Consider the following 23111-nt stretch of genomic DNA (forward strand, 5'->3'; position numbering starts at 1 on the left):
TGAAGGATCACGCCACACATTACTGCGAATTGGTTGTTGCAGACTCAGCCGAAAGTAGTGTTGTGGTTGAAGCTTTACTGGATTGGCACTCACGATTCGGTGTTCCTCCTGAGTGGGTGTCTGATTGTGGAACCCATTTCAAGAACGAGATTGTCGCCGAGCTGAGTCGCCGTCTCCGGTCGAAGCAGTCATTCACACTTGCGTATAGTCCGTGGGTTAACGGATCAGTTGAACGTGTGAACCGGGATGTACTACAAGTGGTGAGAGCAATGATTTTAACATACAAAATTGGATACAAAGACTGGGTCTACTTGGTTCCGGTGGTGCAAGCCAATTTGAACCATACAGCACTCCCATCTCTTGGGAATCGAGCGCCAGTTGAGCTAGTTCACTGGACTGCCACGGCCTACACCCCTCTGTGATTTTTTTTTCCAGTGAAAACAAGTTTCAGCAGATTCCACAGAGCGAGCAGATAGACGAATACCTAAATCGGTTGAGAAGCAGCTTACAGAAAGATGCAGGAGGTCGTTGAAGACAAGAGACTGAAGCAAAGACTTTGGAACAAGAAGCGCGAACGAGGAGAGAATCTCGTAAACTTTCACGTTGGAGATTACGTCTTGCGATCCCGAACGGATGAGAAACGTGGAAACAAACTCCAAGTGAATTGGGTTGGACCGTATCGAGTGACTCGGGCCGATTCCCACTCCTTTCGTGTAGAGCACCTGATTACAGGAGAAGAACATGATGTGCACCCTTCACGGTTAAAGATGTACGCAGACGACAGCTTAAATGTCACGGATGAGCTACTCGAACACGTAGCTGCTCAAGGAATCATCTTAGCAGTTAAGGAGCTGAAGGGCCACAAGTGGAATAATGCTACGAAGGACTTTGATATTTTAGTAAGCTGGAAGGGCCTACAGTCGATCGAAGACTCTTACGAACCAATGCAAGTTTTGAATAAGGACATCAAGATTTTATTGAAGAGATATGTGGACACTGCTGAAGACCCTCGTCTCACGGATCACTGGAAGAAGATAGATCGTGAGGACGGCAGCACGGCGTCTACACCTCCTGATTCAGCGAAGGGCAAGAAGCCTCGTGGCCGCCCTCGCGGCAGGAAGAAACGAAGTCACCCCGATGGAGAAACCGTCCGGCGTGACAGCGACGACGCGGATGAGGTACAACCTCGAAGTGTCCAGCAAACAGTTCAGCGTACTTTGGATGAGGACAGCCAAGGGCACACCGGTGCCGAGGACCAAGATCCTCAGCTTCCTCTAGGTCGTCGAACTCGATCAATGATGACAGCCACCGTGGGCCAAGTTCCGCGTGTCCGCAGTCAGCAGAGATCTCGAGCACCCAGTCAGCGCCTCAAGAAACCAGTCCGGTTGTAAGCGTCAGACGCTTGCCAGCCGTTGGTCATGCGCTCTGGGTGATATCGCCACAACCTTCGCAAGTCGAGCGGAGGGGTAGTGGGGAAACCAAGCTTCGGGGGCTGTGTAGTGAATCCTAGGTATTTCACCTTGGTTTCCCTCATAGTTCAACGGAGACGAACCAAGGGCGCCTGGCAGCTTTGCCATCTTCAGGCGATGGGTATGCGTGTTTTCCCAGTCGGGCTAGTAAGGTCCGACCCGGGTTTTATATTAGGAACCAGGCCAACTACATATCATCTTTCTTATAACTTTCCCAGCGAGCTTTCTGAGGGACGCCTTAGAAAGGAGCTGATAATTGAGCTCGATCTGGTTACCATCAGACTCGAGACTCATTCTACGATTTACCCGATACAATACACTTGGCTATAAGTTCCAGCGGGGTGGCTCCCGCTTTGTCGAGTGTTGATTGGTTTTTCGCCCGGGATTTACTACAATGCAACTACAAATTCCTGATTCTACACGACACGTTGTCAAACAAACTAAGCCACAGACCCAAACGGGTCTTGCATATACTTATTGGAAGCCACCCGGGGTTCACGAGTGTCTACATGCATATAAGTCTTCTTTAGATTTCTGTAGGTTAGAATTCACAAAAAAACAACACAATGTGCTACATTGGTAGAAAGTAGGCTGCTATGAATAGTGAATATGATAGTGTTCTATGTTGAGGCCGACTGGACGCACACGGCCCCACGCGCCTCGACGCACGTGCGGGTGTGTCGAAACCTAAGTCGTTGCAACCCATGTGGCTGTTTCCATCGGGTGCACCACCTCACGCATTACACATGAAGCCGACGCCAACGAACAACCACTTTTTTTATAAATGTTAGTTATACTTATTAAAGCAGTTTTCAATGTACCGTGAAAAAGCTGCAGGTTTTTTTGGCAACATGTTTCCCGAGCAAAACTAATGCAACACATGTTTGTCAAGCGATGGCTACATTGGAATCCTTCACTTTCGAAACGGCTCATCTTACAAACATCAAGTCAAAAACCGCTTCAGGTCAACCGTCAAGACACAGTTTCCCCGAGTCCGCACCCAACCCGCATTGCCGATGGCAGAGGCGAAACTCTGGCAGAGAGACATGGGCGCAGATTCCGCACTCGTCCATTTCCCTACCAACCCTGAGCTCGATGTATCCGCCTCCGAGTAGCAGGAGTCAGTTCATGCCTACGTCGCGCCGCAGCTCGGCGGGCTCCGCGGCCGACACGCCGTTGACGGCTGAGCGCGCCATGATGGACCAGATCCGCTCCAAGCTCGAGCGCGCCCAGCGCCGCCTCGCGCGCAATGCTCCGGGTAGTTCCGGCAGCGTTGGCTCCTCGTACATTCCTTCGTCCGAATACAGCAGCGCCACGCGCGCGCCGCCTGTGAAGAGCGTTCTCATGGAGGACATGCCCGCCACAGCGTCGAGACCGCCGCCGTCTACGATGCGTCATCACGGTCTGCCACCGCCGCCCTCCACGTCCCGTCATCACGGGATGCCACCGCCTTCCAGTCGCCGTCCTCCACCTTCGTCCAAACATGACGTAGGCTCGAGACATCAGTCGAGATACGCGCCGCAACAATACAAAAGCAGGTCAAAGTATACTCAGGAAGACACGGACCCACTTAACGGCGGACCGCCGCCCATGTCCACGCCCTACTTGGTGTATTCCAACTCGCGGCCGCCTATGACAGGCTCGCAGCATAAGAGCACTCGCTTGCCGTCGTCCAAACGACCAGAGGACGACAAACACCGACACCGCGCACCGCCCAGTTCTAGTTATAACGTAGCCATGAACGGTCCGCCATCCGCTATGCGTTCGGGTATTGCACGTCCACCGACGTCACGTGTTCGTTTCGAAGGCCACGGAGACAAGGAAGCGCTTGAGAACAAAGAGCGCGAGAGTGAAGTCGAAAGAAAGCGACGTCATCACCAACTGAAGGAGCGGGAGGCGCGTCATCAGCGTCATCGGGAGCAGGAGATCAAGAACATCAACGCGCGCGCAAAAGGTGCGGGACCGTCGTCGCCCATTGCGGCCACACGTGGACGGCGCTCGTCATCGCTTGAGAAGCCGCCGAGTTCGGCCATCAAACCGTCGGCGTATGACGACATTGCACAGGCAATTCCCACGTCTCCAGTGGGGCGGCCACGTCGCAGCTCCATTAGCAACCCACCGCCTAAGTCGGATATTAAAGTCTCAGCTTTTGAAGATATGATACCGAGACGACGAGGCACTGAGAACCCGTCGAAGCATACAGGGCCAGAGAGACCGGAAGTTGAGCCCAAAATTGAGAATCTGCACGCTGTAGAAAGTCCGGAAAAGGGTGCAACCCCAGAGTGTGAGACGGAAACGGACGGAGTATCTTCCGAGTCGGACAACCAGGAGCAGGACACAATCCAGCCGTCAGCTCCGCCCTTGTCTGTAGCAGTAAAGTCTCCGGTAGCGTCGGTGGTACTAGAGCGTGACGAGCCAAAGGCGGAGGAAGAGGCTGATGCAGACACTTCGTACGACACGGACGACAGCTATGAGTTCGACAGCGATTCCGAGTTGCTGTCGTCGTCTGGATATTCCATGTTTGAGGCCCATGTCTTGGAAGTGGATGTGGATTTGGATGCGTATTCGGACGAGAGCGAGGACGAAACGGAGCAGAGTAAGAGCAACAACCAGATCTCGGAAGACGAAGACGTCCCCACTCCGCCAACCACCGAGTTGTCCACTGTCAAGGAAGAGGACGAAGAGGAACAAGCATCGACGTCCAGACTGACAGCGAGGGACTTGGCTCTCCACGCCTTAGGTCGCCCCAGTAGCTGCTCGCTCTCCGACATCGGATCTCCTGTGCCCTCAGCGAACGGAAAGCAGTCGCCGAAGAGCAAACCAGCGCCCATGTCGTACACTCCAGCGTCGTCTGCGTATCCTTCGTCCCGTACACTGAATCGATCTCCCGTTCCAGCCACAACCGGTCGAACGCGACGGAACCGAGTGCCGCCACCGATTTCGTCCACATCTGTTGCCAGCTACGTCCGTCGCTCGCGAGCACGAGCCCCTATGGACTTGAACAACCAGTTGCCACCGTCTATTGGTGTCCTATCGGGCTTGTCTAGTGGATCCTCTACCTTTGAGATGGACCCGTCGTACTTTTACGAGGTGACGTGGAAGTCGGGCGAGTTTGCCTTCTCGGTGCAGCGCGTGTACACTGCCGAGAACGAGTTCGAGTTTGATGATCGAGAGCCGCAACTCTTTTTGCGGATGCTGCTCAATACGGAGCGTAGCACCTGCAGGAGTTTCCACAATGTGCGTGTGGGCGACGTGTTGATTCGCGTGGGCGACGCGTATGTGTCGGATCTGGGACTGGAAGGGTCAGGAACAGTGCTGACGAAATTCTTTGCCAAGATGATGGCGCAGACTCCGATTAAACTCACGTTCCAGCGCATGAGCCCTAGCGATTGGGAGGGCGGAGTAGAGCTTTAAGGATGAGAAGTAGAGGGAAATGCAAGTAAAGGGGAAGAAAAATCAATACAAACACTATTTGCACTTTTACAAGTTGCCATCTCGATTATTGATTGTCATTTTGCGGATTCTTGAAACCAACGACGCATTGCTGACATTCATTCTTGTTTGTGAAGATGTTGCAACTCGCAATTTGCATGAGGTTTGCGGGGCTGAGCGAGGACGAGATTTTTGTTGCTGAGCAAGGTGGCTGATATGCTCAACACGAATAGCTAAGTCATTACTGTTTGTGTCGGTACTGACATTATCTCTGCGCAAGGTGTGCAACCGATGCCGTGACATGATTGTGCGTAGTTTGAAATGCTTCTCCTCATGACGCGTCAACGCGGTGCGATCGATTGTCGTCCGAGCGTTGAGAATACGCCAAGTAATTTTCTTGTTGTCATGTAAAATCTTCGATTGCGCTCGTGACCGGACCCGACCGGCGGCTGAAGTTGAGTTCGATGAGTGCATCATTGTCGGTGCATTGTATTCGACAAAGTTGTTTTTCATAGTGGCGGAAGCTCGAGTGTACAGGACGTGACTGGCTGGCGTCTGCGGGACGTCTGGCAACGTATGTAGGCATTCGTGATCGGAGTGAGTTCGCTTCGGTATCACGATCGTGTTTTTGTCGGCGTACACTGTGGCATTTGAGCCTCGTTCTTTTGCTTGATTAGTTCGCTTCCTTGTGGTATTGCAGCGTGGAGTCGCATTGTCCAGGGCGATGATTTTACGGATTAAGGCGAGGTTGTCACAGTCGAGCTGCTTCTGGCGTGCCTTCGTCACTGGTGATTTCGATCGAGCTTTGTCGTGGTTTGCTGATTTGGAAGAATTCCCACTGTTATGGATGCGATGAGGGTGTGCAGAAGCCGCAAGAGCAGAGGAAAATGCCTGAGCGGACACTGCGCTGGATGACTGGATAAAATCTAAACGATCCCGATGCGCTTGCCACTGAGCTTTGTGGATTCGCTCGTCAAGCGCTCGGTTGCACGAGCTCCATGCTGCTGATCGAGTCATTCGAAAAATGTGTCGGGCTATTATTGCCAACTGATGGACCATCACTCCAAATAGCTTCAACATCCTAGGTAAAGTTCAACGCAAGCTCTTTCCTTCTTCTGATTGGTCCATTTTCTTTTTCCTAGCCCACTTGAGAGCAGTCCAGTATGGCGGGCAAAACGCCGTCGCTGCCGCATTCGGACTCGGGCCCACCCGTGAGCGCGCGTGACGCGTCCTATTGGCTGGCGGTTGCCTGTACTCCGTCCTCCTCTCGCTCAGGTGCAACGAACATCTCTGCGACGTCATCCACGCGCAGTTTGGACGCCAGCAGCTTCCTCTTGAGTCTCCGCAGTAACAGCAGCAGTAGCGTCCTGGACGGCAACAAGAGTCTCTTGGAGCTACGAAGCCACTTAAACCTCCCGCAACAGGAGTCACTGGACATCCCTCCGCCCTCGTCACTCTACGACAGCAGTCTCTACGCCCCCACACGCGTCGCAGCTCACCAGTCCGCCAAAAAACGCAATAAAAGGCAAAACCAACGCGCCACCGCCCGCACAGAGAGTAAGAAGCCCGTGATTGTGGCCGAGGAAGTGTATGAACATCAACGATATCAAATGGTGCTGAGCTGGGGCTCGAGAGGCCATTTACTGCCTCTAGATCCCGATAAATACATGCGAGTCGTGCGTCATTCCATCCAAAGACGAAGACGACGCACACACAGCCGAGAACAGACACAAGACGAAGACGACGTGCTGCTTGAGTGGTCTCCGTCCTCCACCTTCCCAGACATCCCGCTACCGGACCCTCAAGCGGGCGACAGACCCCCTCCTGCCTCAATAAAGCAACGTAGCAGGTCCGCTACGAGTGCTTCGAGAGCCTCCACGGCCGATCGAGCTCATAATACGGCAACTTCCGTCTCTGGGAGCTCCTTGACTGGCCCTAGATGGGAGTGGGTGAGTCCTTGGCACCTGGAAAACCCCGTAAATAGTCCAAAAGATGCGGTCGACGGCTGGCAATACGCCTCCAGCTTCTCCCACTTCACTCCACGACCATCACTGCGCTCGAGAGGTCGATCTATTGATTCCTCGAGTCAAATTCCCTCCCAATTAGATGGAGAAATGCCGTCTTTGTCTCCTGCCAGCCTGTCAGGCAAAAGACTGCGAGTGCGTCGACGTAAATGGGTACGCTATCGACGCTTACGCTCCGGTCGAAGTAGTCGGTCGACTAGTACGTCATCTAGTGCCTTCGACGACGCCTTCCTGGACTCGATGAGTGGATGGCTACGTAAACGTGGCCACGTCCGGAAGAACTGGAAGGCGCGGTATTTTGTACTGGAAAAATCGGTATTGCGGTACTATACCGACTCTTCCTGTGCGAAACTAAAAGGCGAAGTGCTGCTGTTCCATCCACAGACTCGTGTCCACTATGTGGACGTCCATGTGGCTGGAGGTCGGGATGCCAGCTTTGCTATTCAAGTGGGGCCCGACTACACGCTCCTGCTACAGGCAGCTCAACTACGAGACCGGGAGAACTGGATGTACTGTATTGAAGACGCGTTGCTGTGCAGAGACTCGTATCATCCCCAGGGGAGAGCAGGACCGTATTTTGACCTGCGAGAGAGTGTGGCGCAACGACGACTACTGAGTGCAGAGGCCATGGCGCTGGACGGCAGCTCCTTTCGGGACAATCTGGGTGGCATCAGTCACGCTCATGGAGGCGCAGCTGGTGACGAGCTAAGTGACGAGGAAGACGGGGATGACCAGAGTGGGGCAGCTCCATTCGGACAGAGAGGCAGTGGGGGAGACGTACTGCGTCTGTGGGCGTCGCTACATGCAAAGCCAGGCGGCGTCTTGAGTGCTGTGAGCTCTGCGTCGCCAACTCTGCGGTCGTTGCTGCGCTCGTGTGATCAGTTCCTAGCGAGTCTCACGATGCGTCAACATATCGCCAGCTTCTTGGTGATGTTCCGCCAGAAATACGAACACCCTGCTGCTTCTGCTGTGACGGCCATAGGTACGTCAGCGTGGACGCGTCTGTCGGAGCCCTGGGCGCCTGGACTCAGTGGGAACGAGTCGGACAGCGACCAAGAAGTACGCGAGGGCTCGTTGGGTGCGTCTCCAGTCGAAGTCCACAACGTCACGACTCTGCAAGACGCTCGCAGTCTTCTGGCGTTAAAGAACTACCGCTTCTTCTTGGAGCGAGCTCTGGAGCTCATTATGGAGCACTTATCTACTCTCGCGAACCCGACCACCCCTCGACAACTGGGAGACGCGGCTTTGAATGGCAAGCGAGCGCCCACTGACGACGAGTGGGCACTCGCTCGTCGTGCTGCGCTGTACAAACTGGAGCGTCGAACGTTCATCCCGTTGCAGGAGGTTATCTACCAGCTACTGGGAGCTGGGCGAGGCCAACAGCAGGAGGAAGAAGAGCGTTTTGAGCGCCTCCGAGCGCTCGTAGCTGCTCAACCGCAGAGCTTTCTGGAGATTCAGCTGTCTCATCAATCTCCGTCCAAGTGGAAGTCAGCGGTGGCCTTACTTAACTGTATGGATAACTACTCGCTGCCCTCGGAGAAGGCTGCTGTCCTCGTAGAAGTGGCTCGCTGTATCTACGAGACCCACGCGAGAGAACATGGCTCTAAAGTTGACAGGAAGGGCAAGACCGTTCAGCCGACGCTGATGGCTGCAGACGATTTCCTGCCCATTTTCATCTTCGTCTTGGCGCGCTGTCAACTGCGCAGTGTCATTGTGGCTCGTCATTTGATCAGCGAGACGATGATCACGGCCTTGATGATTGGCGAGACGGGGTATTATGCCACCATGCTGGAAGCGGCAATTGGCTACATTGCCGCCTTTGACGGTGCTGCGAAGGCAGATGAGATGGCTAACAGAAACAGTGGCAGTGGGAGTACCGCATTTAGCAGCTTTTAAACGTGAGACGGGAGCTTGGTCAGTGTACATTTAATCGCAAGTCGCTAATGACCACGCTATGGCCACGTGATGCTTTTTGTCTTGAGGTACTGTACAGTACATGCAACCCGTGCTTTAAGGCCTCAGTGTGAATCTTTTTACTAAAGGAGGGGCAGTCTCCAGTGCGATGCAAGCTAACAAGGTGCTGTAGCCATCGTGATGATGATGAAAGGTGGCCTTCTATTTTGTGTTTTAGCTGGTATCTTTTCCTAAAGAAGCCTGATATGCATTGACAATATCTTGCGTCTTTCGACGTGTATATAGAAGACCCTCGGGTGTCTTTGGTATCGTTTTTTCTGATGTATTCCTTTATGTGCTCTAGCCATCGTGAGCTGAGCAACACTGTTGCTCAGGTGCTCTAGCCATCGTGAGCTGAGCAACAGCGTTTCCACTAAATCTAAAATAAAACGCTTGATAAACTGCCAACGCACGCGACACTGTCGCGTGCGACAGTAGACCCTCCCCCAAATACATTGGGGCCTAATGCAATGTGCAACGCCGACTAAAGTTCGACACAGTGAGCATCGCAGTCGTTTTAGCACGTTGATTATGGCCAAGGTGAGATAAGCACGCAGCCCCTTTCAGCGACTTTTGGTTCCGTCTCTGATCCCTCTACAAGATGACGACCTGAAGAGACACTGCAGACTGTTCACATAAGGATCACGCTGGCCGTGCCTGATGTCGAGTTGCAATCTACAGAGCCCCTGCTGGAGTGTCAATCTCAAGTCGCAGGGCAGATGGCTCGTACAGCGTGAAATTCCATGCGATCGGGATCGGGGTAAACTCGTTTCATCAATTCCGAAATCCGATGCATGTTGAGGTGCCGTTTTTTTTACCGGTAAGCGAGACCTCCTTGACAGACAGGCAGTTTTATTCGCAGTAAACAGCGGATGTATATTCCAGAATACGACGCTCACCACCCTTCCGGTATAATAAGCTTGACTGGTCCAGCAATGACACCGCGTGCAATAATAGATGTACGCGCTTGTGTCGTCTGAATCAATACGCGCTGTGTACTTACAGCTTTCGGTTTGCCAGTCTTTCTGTCTGATTACATGTACCAGGTATGAGGCTTGCTGCGGGGGTGCGAGAAAATTCCTTCCGCCCGGCACGCGGTCAACACCGAGACGCATCAAGTTGATGATGGTCATCATGATTAACCACAGTACAGGTACTGGCTATTTGCCGGTGGCCCGCCCAGCGCGTACGCAGCGTTGACCCATTGCCGAGATGAAGTTCAGGCTGAACGCTGCCATGGAGTTCGGTGTTCGCTTGCTCGACTTGTCGACGTACTTAAGTCTTTTCTTTGCTCGGTGTTTGGAGTACAAAGAATACTTCAAAGTAGATGTACAGTACTTGTACATAGTTCTGGGGCGTAGAACCAATGCAACCAGCCGCAATACCAAGCGGAATTTTCGTGTAGCTTCAAGGTGCGAGCGAGTATTTTAATAGGGCACGCACGACTGAGTCAGTCGGACTGACACCTTAAGCTACCTGTAGTACAGGTACTTGGACTCAGCGGCTGGAAGGTGGCGCTGTTTCCTACGGCGGAATGGTCGGACGTAGGACATCGAACTCCGCTCTCGCTTCAAACAGAGAAACGTGTGCTATTTTTTGCCTGAAAGTATATCAACCGCTGTTTCGCTTTTGGTGAGCAGCAGTGTGCAAATTTTAGTGCGCGCTGTAGTTTACGGGCACTGCGAGAAGCTGGTTGCCGTAATCTGCCCGCATTGAGTCTGTATTCCGCAATAAAATGTGCCGACAGACGACGAAGCTGTTAATATACTTATGCGGCGGCAGCATATGAACCAAGGATCTCCCTTTTATTTTTTTGCTTATCACGCGCGGCCAAGCAATTGCTAAAGCTTTTTATATCTCTACCACATGCCTCGGACTCTTAGGGCATCGATAGGCTCACCCGCCAACTCGAGTTCTTGCCTGATTCACGCAGGACACGACAGAAGATCGCCGGCCGAGACCACTCAATGGATTCCTGCAAGTTGAGGCCGTTGGGCGGGGAACTTGGCCGTTGTTTGCCGTAGCGTCGCGACTCGCGTTGCTCAAAGCAGAGGGTTGGATGGATACCACCGCGACATGCTTTTCTTCTGGTGTGTCTGTCAAAAGAGACGCATTCAGTTCATTCCACTCGGAGACAATTCAGCTGGCAACGCATGCGGTGTTGGTGGAGTAAATTCTCCCTGAGTCAACAGCGCAGCAATGCCAGCTCCAGCTACATGTACCACGAGCTCATCAAGAGCGCTTTACGATATTAATAGTCGCGCGTTGGCGTCTCGTTCGCGACGCTGAATGCTTCGGCGATCGGCGTATTGCTTGGTGCTAACTTTTGATGTTGTCCTCCAGCCACCGTTTCAGACGACAAGAGACGATCCAGACATGGATGCGCTGACAAGCTTGAGTGTTTTTTTGGACCGTGGATAGGGTCCATCACGCGCGCCGTATGTCGTCTCGCCTGACACCATCAACCGGAGCCCACAGCCTCCTCAACTCATTTTTCAATTTGGAGCGCGCCTCAACCACCTCACCAGCACCGCATCACCAATGCCTGCAAGCACCATCATCTGTCCCACTCAGCCACGGGTCCGTGACTCGCACCAGGACCGACCGTTTGCATGCCCCGTGCTGCTCTGTGGCGGCCGCTTCCACCGCAAGTTCACGCTGCACGAACACTTGAAGACGCACACGGGCGAGCAGCCGCATCAATGTCCCATCCAGTCCTGTGGCAAGCGCTTCAGCACGTCCAGCAACCTGGCACGACACAAGCGTCTCCACTCGCTGCACAAAATGGAATGTCCCGTGGCCGGCTGCACACGCATCTTCACAAGCAAGGACATGCTGGCCAAGCACGAAAAGGTCCACGACGGCAAGTCCATCCACACGTGCGTCGTTGACGGCTGCGGCAAAACCTTCAGCACGGCCGGCAACCTCACGAGGCACATGAAGACACAGCACCGCTCAGTGGAGTCCCCGGCCAACTCGCATAGACAGCAGCCTCGCCACCACATCCAGCAGCAAACAGCCAAGGCAGTTTCCCCCACTACGACAATGCATTCGCCTTGCGACGAATTTCCCGACCTGGACTTCGACATGATGATGTTCGTGCCTCCAGTAGAGACCCAGTTGCAGCAGTTCTCCTTTCGGAACACGCCGACGGACCCGCAGGGTCTTTCGGACCAGGACTTGAAGGACCTGCTAGAGTGTTTGTTCTAAAGGCGTTCTTTGAAGCATGTATGAGTATAACGAGTCGATAGCTAGCAGGACAAAAAGCTTCTGTTTTGAACGAAAGCACTTATTTATTGGGAAATGCGAATTACCTGCCACGTATCACCGATTCTCATTCGCACTCAGTAACTGAAGCGAAGTTTTTACAAATAACAAGCGTAGTTGTCGCATCGCTTCAAGTTTGTGCGACTTGTGTGAGTGCAACATGAACCCCACGAGTCTCCATAAAAAAACTGGGCAGGGGTAGCAGAGAGCCAATCGTTGCCGACGGTAGTTGCCTAAGGTTCGTGGTCATCAATCACTTCGATCGTTGTAATAGCCGTAGAGCATGTTCAAGTAGGGGAAATGGACCATTATTCTGTAGCGTGCAGTTGAAGTGGACGTGCATTCTGATTGGCTAATGACATTGACATAGAAAATGGACTTCACTTTAAATTTCGAGTTAGCAAAACTGTAGCCATCTTCATCTCTATCTCTCAAAATCAGTCTAACTTGGACGACGCGCGGCCGCCGACGTGGCTCACCGACGACAGCGCAGCCAGCAGAGCCTTGACACTCTGTCGCAGTTTGTTGCGTAGCGCCGTGAACTGCAGTACCTCTGCCTGGCCGCGATATTGCTTCTTCTTGTCTTTCTCATTGTCATCTCTCTGCTCGAACTGCTGCTGCTGTCGAGCCGTCTCTGCAGCAGCAAACGTTGGGTACTCGAACGACCGACCGAAGCCTGAATAAATCCGCTGCAGACCGCGCTCTATTTCCTTGTGCATCACAGGCCTTAAGACTGCCAGCACCTTCTCCAGACAGTCCAATACAAACACTGCATCCTGGAGCTACAGCAAAATAACAACATCAATTAGAAATATTTCTACTCTTGTCACAATCATTCAGCTACTCACTCACCTTCTTCATCGCCTCGAGAAATGAGTCACATTGCAGCGGGAAGAGCGACTCCGACACGAACGTGTTCCAGATGTCCACGGTAGTCGAGATATCCACTTGATGCTGGCAAAAGGCAAGTGCGAGAACGAGTTCTTCGGCTACGAATTGCTCGCGCAGTGTCGGCAGTAGCGCAACGAACTTCGGCACACGAGAAATGTACGTCGCGAAGCCGGCATGCCACAGCGCACACTCGCTCAGAAGACGCAGCAGCGCTGGCAGAGACAGAGCCCGTTGCATCTGGCCATCGACCAAGATGGGTACAAACATGACGAGTGTGCGTAACATTCCACTCTCGTGGAATTTCTCGGTGGTCGTACGAGCGTTGGGCGACGCAAAGAGCAGGAAGTGCAGAAGTTGTAGAAACACCACAGCGAGTTCGTCTGAAGTAGCACTCTCTTTCTGACGTGAAGTAACATTCGAGGCGAGTTGCTGCATCTCCTGCGTGATAGACGGTAACAATTCCTGAATAACCAGCGACAAGTCTTGCTGTGCACGTTGAGCTCCAGTTCGATGGAACTCTCGAGAAATGGCCAGCTCAGCCAGCACGCGGTAGACGACATGTTGCGGCTGAGTTTGGTGCTGCGACGTGCTCGCTGTGTTGTGTCTAGTGAGGAATTCTATCAGCTCTTTTAAGCGCCATAAGGCGCTACGACTGGAGCCAGGGAAGCGCAGAACTCGGTCTCGCAGCACGTACAGGTATCTGCTCCACTCGCCTCGAGGTCCATACAGCGTTATAGACGTGTCTACACTTGTGTCGTTGCTTTCAGATGGTCCATCCACCAGTAGCCGCGTGATGGCTACAAGTTCGTCATCCAGCCGCCACTGCTCCCACTTCTCCATGGATACACTTGCGAAAGACGACGAGAGCGTGCAGGAGACTAGATATCGCAGTTTATCAATTCTGGGAGTGTTTGATGTCTGGTGGGTCCGTTTAGAAATACGATGCGCTCGAGGCTCTGGCAAGTGTCCTTCGTAGACTTCGCTCAAGTCGTCCGGGTCTTCCTGGGCCGCGTATTTCTCCACAAACGCATTCTCTTTCTTTAAGTCGCTACTGGAAGTCTCGTCTCTTGTATCTTGTCGATGTGGCTGCTTCACCTCGAGCGACGACAGCAGCGCCTCCACTCTTGGGGCCTCTGGCGACTCCAAGCACACGCGGAAGACTAGCAATAATAGCGACGCGGCTAGGAGCGCACTGCCCTCCGAGCTGCGAGATCTCTGCGCTGTACTGATGCCGTAGGACGGGCTCTGGCCGTTTAGAAATGCTACGCCGTCTAGCAACGTGGCAGTAATTGGGATCTCAGCAGCTACGTGTTGCGTCGATTTCTCGACCGATACGCGTCGGTAGAGACCCGCTAGAGCCTCAATCGACGCCTCTTGAAGTTGCGGAAAGTCGAACTGCAGTTGCATGTACGCTTCTTGTGCCAGTCGCTCGCTATCTCCACTGGAACCTGCAGATAGAAAGAGTCCTGTGTGCTGTTGTGGCGAGTTCTCGCCTTCTGTGGACTTGTCAGATCCCGAACTGCCATCAGCGGCACTAGAAGAAGACGAGGACGGATAGGAAACTCCACCGGCCAGCGCTGTATTCTCCTGCAATGCTGCCACGAGCTGCTGGATGAAGAGCTCTCGGTCCTCCTCCATGGCAACTCTGCCAAATCTGCCTCCTTGCAAAAGCGTTAACAAATTCGTTTACCGATTTTGAGAGTACTCAAAATTGATAAGTACTGTACTAAGAAGTGTTTTTTTTTGTTCAGATGAGCCCTTCAGTAGTAATCCCTACTTGTGATCTACCCCGACAGCTATAAAATAAAGGTCCCCCGAAGTAAAGATAATAATGCTACCTCTCACCCCTCCCTCGAAATAGGGAAAACGAAATTAACTGTTCTGAGGTGCTTAACTATAGATACCTCATTTTTTGCAGCACGTCCAAAGTAGGCAAACAAGGACACTTGCTGCTTGCACCCTTCCTTCCTGCTTAGCCCGTCTCGCGGCTCTCTCTGCATCGCTCTAAGCCGCTGTACACCTCTATCCGACACGCCCGTTGAATCTACTCGAATATGCAGCATTGGAATGCGGTGTCCAGCTCTGGATACCGCATCTCATGCGCTGACTTCACGGTTAGCTGGGAGCTAGGCAGTGCCTTCTTACGTTTCGGTAGCTTAGATATTGGCACTTGAAATTGTTGCTTCTGTAGCGACAAATTAGCACACGTGGCTAGCTGTTGTTGTGAGAGGTTGGGGTGGGTAGCATGATGCTGGCACATTTGCAAGCGCTGAGCATTGATGAGCACGAGTTGACTTATGTTCGGTTGGCATCTTGCGAGGACTAGCTGGGAAATGTGATGTAATGCAAGATCACTTGTGTAACGGGCCAGGTATTTACTCCGTTACTTGCTTACACTATAGTGTTGAGGAAGCTCGCAATAGGACGACTGAGTCTTAGGTTTAAGGAAAAATCAACTCTGACTTTATTTTAGGACCAAGGCCACAGCCCTGGCCACTCAAATACACGTCATAGTCCAATTGGCTAATAATGGGTCTGGCTCCCCATATATCAGCCAATGGCATGACAGCATATCAGCACACGCTAGTCGTGTGCTGATGCACCTACTTTTGTAAAGAAATCTACCTACTTATGTAATGGAGGGGCCCATTACAACTTGCACCAGCTCCTCCAACCCGCAGCCAACTTCGTTGGAGAGATCACTGCTCAACTATAGTTAAGCAGATCTCTAGGTGCTGTTCGCAGGTGCTGCTCCAGAAGGCATGACAGGATGATAAAGTACAGCCGGTTGTTCTTCAACGCGGACTACAAGGACGGCATCCCCTGGGCTGCCGTCATGGCAGGCGGGTGCGTCCTAAACTAGATTAGATAGCTCACTCTTCAATTGACATTGAAGCAACCAAGCAACTACAAGCAATAAACGTTGGCTTAACGGGAGTTCCAGCTCCCAAATCGTGAGCACGTCACAAAGTTAACTTTAGCAATCTATCGTGCAGATACGATGAGGACTCGCAGTGGCCGTTCGAACCAAGTTGTTCAAGGAGCCGCGACTGCTGGAGCAACAGCTACAACGGATAGTGGCGACACAAGCGCGAATGCGACGGCCACAATTCCGGTATCATCAACGTCTATCTCTCCACCGTACGTGACAGATGTGTCCCACGCCGCCCTCGTGAAGTGGAAGCGCGAGCGACAGGAGTATGAGGAGGCAAATGAGGCGCGCTGCAGTGTAACTGGTGAAAACAAGGGGAAGGCGCTACGAAGCGTGAAAAATTCGCTCAACCGGCAATTACTCAGCACGTTGTGCAGACTTGAGTGGGGCACGACTGGGGAGGAGGCACGGATGGTCGGATTATCGTAGAGTTGGACAAGATTGTCGGAAACGTCATGAATGACGCGATCCTCGATGTTGATGCAATTTTCAATGACGAACTGAAGATGAATCTACGTGAGCGGGATGTGAAAGCTCGCGTGATCAACTACTTCATGCGCTGCGATGAGATCATATTGCAGCACGGTATGGCAAGCATCTTCTCCACTGAGACGGGGACGAAGGAGAAGTGTAGCATTCTCAGGAAACATCTCGCGCCTGCTGCGTTGCGTGAGGCTGTGGACACACACCTACGCATCGTAGACGCGAGCAGCAAATCGGACGAGAGTGCACTTTACATGCTTGTGAAGGAAAAAGCGCTGGAGCAAGAGCGAGTGTATCAGTTGCTGGCCAAACGTAGGCATCAACCGACCACTTCGCACAATACTAGGAAAAAGAAGAGCGATGGTGACCAGGGGTCCCGTCATGGCAACCAGCGTTCCAGCTCCGATCGGAAGGTTGAAAAAGCCTCCGAACGTGGACGTTCTGTGCAGGCACAGACCAAGCCTGCAGCAGCGTCTCAGGGCAAGCCGCGGACTGGCTGTTTTCACTGTGGCAAGGACCACTGGCTCAGTCAGTGCCCGGACCTAGATGAGGCTGCGAAAGAAGTCATTTTGGCCGAAAGAAAAAGCAAGAGAGGTGTCAACAATGAAAAGAACAAGAAATTGCGCTCGAAGCGCGTCGAGGCACCTTCTACGACGAACAAGGAGTGTTGTCCTACGGTAGTCATCAACGGAACACTGGAGCTGCCGTATTGCGCCGACAGCGACTCGGATATGAACATCATTTCGCGTAAGCACGTCGATCTGCTTCGTGAGCAGGATGCGGCCGTTGTGCTAGTCGAATTGGATGCACCAATCACTTCGAGGGCTGTTGGTGGAGCTTTGCTCACCTCAACACATACAGTTGAAGTTCGACTGACGCTTAATACTGCAGCAGGGCCTGTGAGGTGCCAAGAGGCAAAAAAGTGTTTGATTGTCGAGACCGACGAAGACGAATTTATCGTTGGTAAACTGTTGCTGGTCGAGCTTGGTATCGATGTGGACCGCCAATTAGAGTATATGGCTACTCCTGGAATAGAAGATGACGATCCGTGTGGCGATCCTGAGGGAATGCCACCATATAAACCTGCTGATGGCGACGTTGTGATGAAAGTTGTGGATGCGGTAGTGCGTGACGCTATGGACCGTGGTGTGATTGACGAATACACAACTAGTCGACTGTATGGCGTAAGTATGGCGGATGGCATTTAGAGCTTGGGGATGACCCTCCTGCGCGTGTACCCGCACTAAAGATCAGGTTGAAACCAGGTGCGACACCATATCGGTGTAAAGTTCGACAGTATAGCCCGGAGAAATCTGAGTTTATGGCCGAGTTCAACAAGAAGCTGGTGTCACTTGGTTGGGTATACGAAAATCGTGAGAGCCGTTGGTGTTGCCTGTGACGAAGCCAAACACCAGCGAATTTAGACAAACTGTGGATTGTCGACCTACAAATTCTGTGACCGAACCGATTGCCGGCGTAATGCCAAGTCTTGAGGTGGCCCTCGAGCACTGCAAAGGAAAAATGTTTTACGCGGTGTTCGACTTCTTAAAAGGATTCTGGCAGCTACCCTTGGACAAGAGTTGTCAAGAAATCCTCTCTTACATGACAGACCGAGGTGTTTTTACACCTACACGAGTACCTCAGGGGAGTACAGACGCAGCACTGCACTTTCAGTCAACAGTGGAAATGGTATTGGGCGATCTGGTGAACAAGAGCGTTATAGTATGGATTGATGATTTGTTGGTTTTCGCTGACACTGCAGAAGAGCTAGTGGATGCGATCGATGCTGTACTGGTGAAGCTAGACAAGCATGGATTTTTGCTCAGCCCAAAAAGAGTGCCCTCTTTCTTTCTGAAGTGCGATGGTGCGGTCGTATTATCAACCGACTCGGGATCGGGCACGACCCAGAGTGAATCCAAGCTCTGCGCGACATGCCCGTGCCCAAGACCGCTGCAGAGTTGCAACAGTTCCTCTGTAACGGGGTTACATGGTGTGGAACACACAGGGGTACGAAGTACCCGGAGAGTTAACAAACTCTCAGTACATAAGTTGGAGAGTTAACAAGGTCTCTCAGTACGTTGGCTGAAAGCCACACGTTATGCATTTGATTAGGTTTAACTATGCTAGATAGTTAAAGAGATACATTTACCCCTAGGCGGCTTGGCCGCAATAATAGTAAATAAATGACTTCTGGTTTTGAAGCATAAAAGTTAAGGTGTTAACTTTGAGCCCTGGTCTTGGGCTGTAAGTGTCCTTTGGATAAGGAACTTAGTATCAGTGACTCTTTGAGTCGAACGTCTTCCTCTGACGCTAAAGCTACGGCAGCCCCGCTGCACTTGGTAGCACTTGTAGTCAATCCCGCTCCTGAGTCGGTTGACTATATCCTCTGCGAGGATGGAACACCCCGTGTTCGCGAATTTGCCCCCGGCGCAGCAGGACGCGCTTACTAAGCTTATGTCCTTGCTTGGCCCGGAGGGCGTGGCTCATCTTGCATCGCAAGGTCCAGAGGCGGTCACTGCCAGGCTGGAATCGTTCTCCCGCTACGAGAACGCGCTCTTGGAGCATGTCCAAGAGAAGATGAGCGCCGCAACGGCGGCGGCGTCGATGACGCGTGAAGAGTCTATGAGACTGAAACCGCTCATGGTGAGCGTAAAAACCTTCGAGGGGAAGGATGGAGAGAATCTCCTTCTCTGGACCCGTGAGGTCGAGATGGCCATGGGATCGGCCCTGCTCCAGTCTGAACATCAGCGCGTGGCGCTGGCTATCTCCAGGCTTGGAGGTCGCGCTCGCGAATGGGCACTAACGTGCGGCACGTCTGTTGACGCTGCATTTCCCACTTGGGATCAGCTGAAGCAACAGCTTTCGCGCGTGTTCGCGCCGCCTAATCAGACGTACCGTGTCCGGTCAAAGTTTCTTGCTACCCGCCAGGGTAAGAAGGATTTATTGGACTATGTCCAAGAGTTGAGAACTCTTATCGCCGGAATGGCGGCGGACCCTCTTCCGGAACTGGTCAGCGTGACCGTCTTCATGGAGGGACTTCGTGTGAGCGCAGCTCGAACGGAAGTGTTCCGTGTACACCCTAACTCTTTCGAAGGGGCGGTAATTGTGGCATTAAATGCTGAGCACAACTTCAGGTCGGCTCGACCTGGTTGGAGCGCTAGTAGCGCAAGCTCTTCGAGCGGTCCAGAGCCGATGGACCTCAGCTATGCTGAAGATGAAGAAGCGGAGCTTCTTGCTGCGGAGCAGCGTGCCGGCATCCGCCGATGCTTTGTGTGCAATAGCACTAAGCACGTGAGGGCCTATTGTTCGCTGCGCAAAAGCGCATGGCTCCGGCGAGCCAACCCTCCGGATCATCGCCGGGAAACGGCAATTACCAGTAGGCGCGGGGCGGCCTACTGGGGAAGAACTGAGTTCTGTTGTGCCTCGGAAGGAGCTCAGAGGGCAACCGGGGCTCAGGCCCCGAAGAGAGCTGAGCTCTCTTACGAGAAGAGTGTGTGCAAGCCGGGCTTGCTGGTCGCTCAAGCGAACGTGAAGGGCTTTGCAAGCATGGAGAGTCTTGATTGACTCGGGAGCCTCGGGCAACTACGCCCGTCGCTCCACCCTAGAAGAGAATCAGCTGTATGCTGAAGCACTGGAAGTTCCAACGAGAGATACGATCTCTGTCCGTCTCGCGACGGGGACACTGGTAACTGTGTCGAAGGTCTCTGTCGACCTTGGAGTGAAGTTTGAGAACTTCGATAGCGTGGAACGCTGTTTGGTCTTAGACCTGGATGCGAGGTATGACCCCATCCTTGGCATGGCATGGCTGGAACGTCATGAGCCATGGATCGACTGGAAGTCGAAAACGCTGGGTGCGTCGCACCCTGCTCCTAGTGGAGCTTTGGTGAGTCATGAACCCACCTCTGCTAGGAAGCAGAAGCGCTTTTGGCGCGAGCACGAGGCCGAGGCGGCCGTAGTGCTGGACATTGGTATGTCCGAAATTGTTAGCAACGAGGTTGCTGTTTGCCCTGAGGGCGTACGTGGTGCGGCACGTTATCCGCGGAGCGGTGCAGGTCAGGTCAATGACCAACTGCTGGGTCCTGGTGAGGACGAGCGCGGAGTGGCGCGTAATCCACTGAGTGGTATGAATCTGGTCGATGACCTACCGCTGCGTGACCCGAGGGTCGCGGTCGACTGCGAGTCGAGGCATCATGGGCGTGGCCCAGGAGATGCAGGTGAAGTGACACCTAGTTCACTGTGTGAAGGTCAAGAACCTCTTGGCTTTCAGCCGAGTGTCTTGCGAGACACTGTATCCTCTTCGAGGAGTGATGGTGCTGCTGCACCCGGTGGTGGTGACGGAGATGTCGCCACACCGCCCTCATCTGGCCGGGCTCGGTCACGGAGGGAGAGGAGAAGAAGACGCACGGCGTCTGTGACGTCTTCGACGTCGGACGATGCGTCCAACGTGACGAGCGGTGATGCTCCACGTGACTGCTGTGAACAGCTGTATACACTCGTGAACGGAGTGACGGGGGAGGTAGAAGGCGATATCAGCCTTGATACTCTGCCCGCTGCAGATGCTCTGCTAGAGCTGGACGAGATATCCATTGCCGAGTTCGGCGAAGCCTTAAAGGCAGGCGAGCTAGCCGAGGTGGTCTTGCTGGGACCTGAGGAGGAGTTGAACTCCTCATCCGTCGTGGACGACGCGGTCCTAGAGAACACCAAGAAGGCGCTGAGCGCAAGAAGTGGATCGGCGATCCTCAAAGATCCTTCGGATCCCTTCAATCCTGTGGTGAAGGAGTATGGAGACGTTGTCTCAAAAGACCCATCGATGAGCCTGCCTCCGGATCGAGGCGTATGTCATGAGATTGACCTGGTTCCTGGAACCAAATACTGCGTGACAAAGCAATGGCCTTTGCCGAGAGAGCAGTGTGACGCATTCTTCCGTGCGAAGCACGAGGCAGGGATGGTGCGTGAAAGTAAGTCTCCGCACTCGACACCCACGTTCTGTGTCAGAAAGCCGAACGGCAAGTGGCGCATTGTTCATGCTTTAACAAGCTAAATGCGGCCACTATCCCGGCGCAAACGCCGATTCCTCGCAAGGATGTTCTGCAGAACAACATGGTAGGCTGTACGTTGTACAGCGCGCTCGACTTGGTCGATGGCTACTACCAATTGCTCATGAGAGCGAGCGACATTCCGCTGACAGCGGTGAGTACTCCGAGCGGTATGCTCTGGGAGTGGCTGGTGATGCCCCAGGGGCTGTCGAACGCACCAGCAACGTTCAATCGTCTTGTGACGCAGTTGTTTAGGCCCCACCGGGCGTACGCTCAAACGTACTTTGACGATATATTCGTCCATAGTCGTGCCGAGCACGGAAAGTCAGACGTGGATAACCACATTGACCACTTGCGAGCGGTGCTCGAGTGCATGCGCACTAATAAGTTGTATGCCAACTTGGACAAGTGCGTCTTTGGCGCGGAGGAGATACCTTTCCTCGGGTGCTTCATTGGGAAGCGTGGCTTACGGGCAGATCCTGCCAAAGTCAAGGCCATCGTGGACTGGCCGGTTCCCAAGAACCAAAAAGACTTACGCAAGTGGCTAGGCTTAGCCAATTACTTGCACAAGTACAGCGCGAATTACGCGGAGATGGCTCGGCCATTATCAGATCTCCTTAAGAAGGACGCACCATGGTGCTGGAACGTCGAGCACGACGGAGCCTTTGAGGCTGTGAAGGAGAGCCTTCTCCAGGCTCCGATCCTTGCGCTACCGGACCCGGATAGTCCGTTTAGCGTCGTCTGTGACGCCTCCGATTTTGCAATCGGTTGTGCTTTACTACAAGCAGACGCCGAAGGGCGTGAACGCGTGATCGCATTTGAGTCTCGCCAGCTCAAAGCTGCAGAGAAGAACTATCCAGTTCATGACAAAGAGCTACTTGCAATGAGTATGCTCTAGTCAAATTCAGGGTACACCTGCTAGGCTCTAAGCCTTTTGTGATCTTTACTGATCATGCGTCGTTACGCCCTGCGACACAGTCGCCTCATCTCTCTCAGAGAATGGCAAGATGGCTTTCCTTCTTTGCCGAGTATAGCTTCGAGGTGAAGTACAAGCCGGGGCGGCTTAATGTAGTGGCCGATGCGCTCTCGCGCAGGCCGGACTACGAGTTAGCTCATGTCACGACAGTGATGTCGTCAGTGCCTGACTTGATACGCGGAGCGTATGCACAAGACGACATGTGCGTAGCGCTGCTACGGGCTCTTGGGAGCGAAGAGTTTAAAGACTCTGACAAGGAATTGTCTGGGCGCTTACGCGCGAGGCTGCATCGATACTCGCTCGATGGCGGCCTGCTGTACTACAGCACCGACTCTGAGGATAACCCTCGTGTAGTCGTTCCTCATGATGAGGATCTAAAGTATCGAATCCTCTATGAGGTTCATGATACGCCCGTGGGCGGGCACTTAGCCGGTGGTGGATTAGCCATGACGAGCGGCACCCCGTATGGAATGACGATGGATCTGGTATGAGCGATGTACGGGAAGACAGGATCCACCAAGACTTATCTCGGATCCACCCTTACCTGGATTCACTTAGGTGGATATGGGATATACTATGTACCAGTGGATCGAGTGTGGATCCTATGAAGGAAAGGTGGTAGTTGCCATCCGAAGGTGGATCTAGTAG

The 23111-nt window shown here is 53.1% G+C and overlaps 5 protein-coding genes across 5 annotated transcripts; 3 read left to right on the top strand and 2 right to left on the bottom strand.

The window, feature by feature from the left end:
* Positions 1 to 2553: 2553 nt before the first annotated feature.
* Positions 2554 to 4888, top strand: PITG_17891 (uncharacterized protein; the record flags this gene model as incomplete). The annotated part of the gene is made up of 1 exon (XM_002896380.1): positions 2554 to 4888. The coding sequence occupies one exon, from the start codon at positions 2565 to 2567 to the stop codon at positions 4881 to 4883; it is 2319 nt and encodes a 772-aa protein (XP_002896426.1).
* A 61-nt stretch (positions 4889 to 4949) lies between these two features.
* Positions 4950 to 5918, bottom strand: PITG_17892 (uncharacterized protein; the record flags this gene model as incomplete). The annotated part of the gene is made up of 2 exons (XM_002896381.1): positions 4950 to 5112; positions 5191 to 5918. The coding sequence occupies 2 exons, from the start codon at positions 5916 to 5918 to the stop codon at positions 4950 to 4952; spliced, it is 891 nt and encodes a 296-aa protein (XP_002896427.1).
* A 593-nt stretch (positions 5919 to 6511) lies between these two features.
* PITG_17893 (uncharacterized protein) lies at positions 6512 to 8821 on the top strand (the record flags this gene model as incomplete). Its single annotated transcript, XM_002896382.1, has 2 exons — positions 6512 to 7622; positions 7689 to 8821. The coding sequence occupies 2 exons, from the start codon at positions 6512 to 6514 to the stop codon at positions 8819 to 8821; spliced, it is 2244 nt and encodes a 747-aa protein (XP_002896428.1).
* A 2598-nt stretch (positions 8822 to 11419) lies between these two features.
* On the top strand, positions 11420 to 12088 carry PITG_17894 (uncharacterized protein; the record flags this gene model as incomplete). Its single annotated transcript, XM_002896383.1, has 2 exons — positions 11420 to 11836; positions 11888 to 12088. 2 exons carry the CDS (start codon positions 11420 to 11422, stop codon positions 12086 to 12088), a joined length of 618 nt encoding a protein of 205 aa, XP_002896429.1.
* Positions 12089 to 12582: 494 nt separating this feature from the next.
* On the bottom strand, positions 12583 to 14674 carry PITG_17895 (uncharacterized protein; the record flags this gene model as incomplete). Its single annotated transcript, XM_002896384.1, has 2 exons — positions 12583 to 12927; positions 12998 to 14674. 2 exons carry the CDS (start codon positions 14672 to 14674, stop codon positions 12583 to 12585), a joined length of 2022 nt encoding a protein of 673 aa, XP_002896430.1.
* Positions 14675 to 23111: the final 8437 nt, after the last annotated feature.

Source organism: Phytophthora infestans, genomic scaffold (assembly GCF_000142945.1).
Source record: "Phytophthora infestans T30-4 supercont1.61 genomic scaffold, whole genome shotgun sequence".
NCBI classification, from domain to species: Eukaryota; Oomycota; class Peronosporomycetes; order Peronosporales; family Peronosporaceae; genus Phytophthora; species Phytophthora infestans.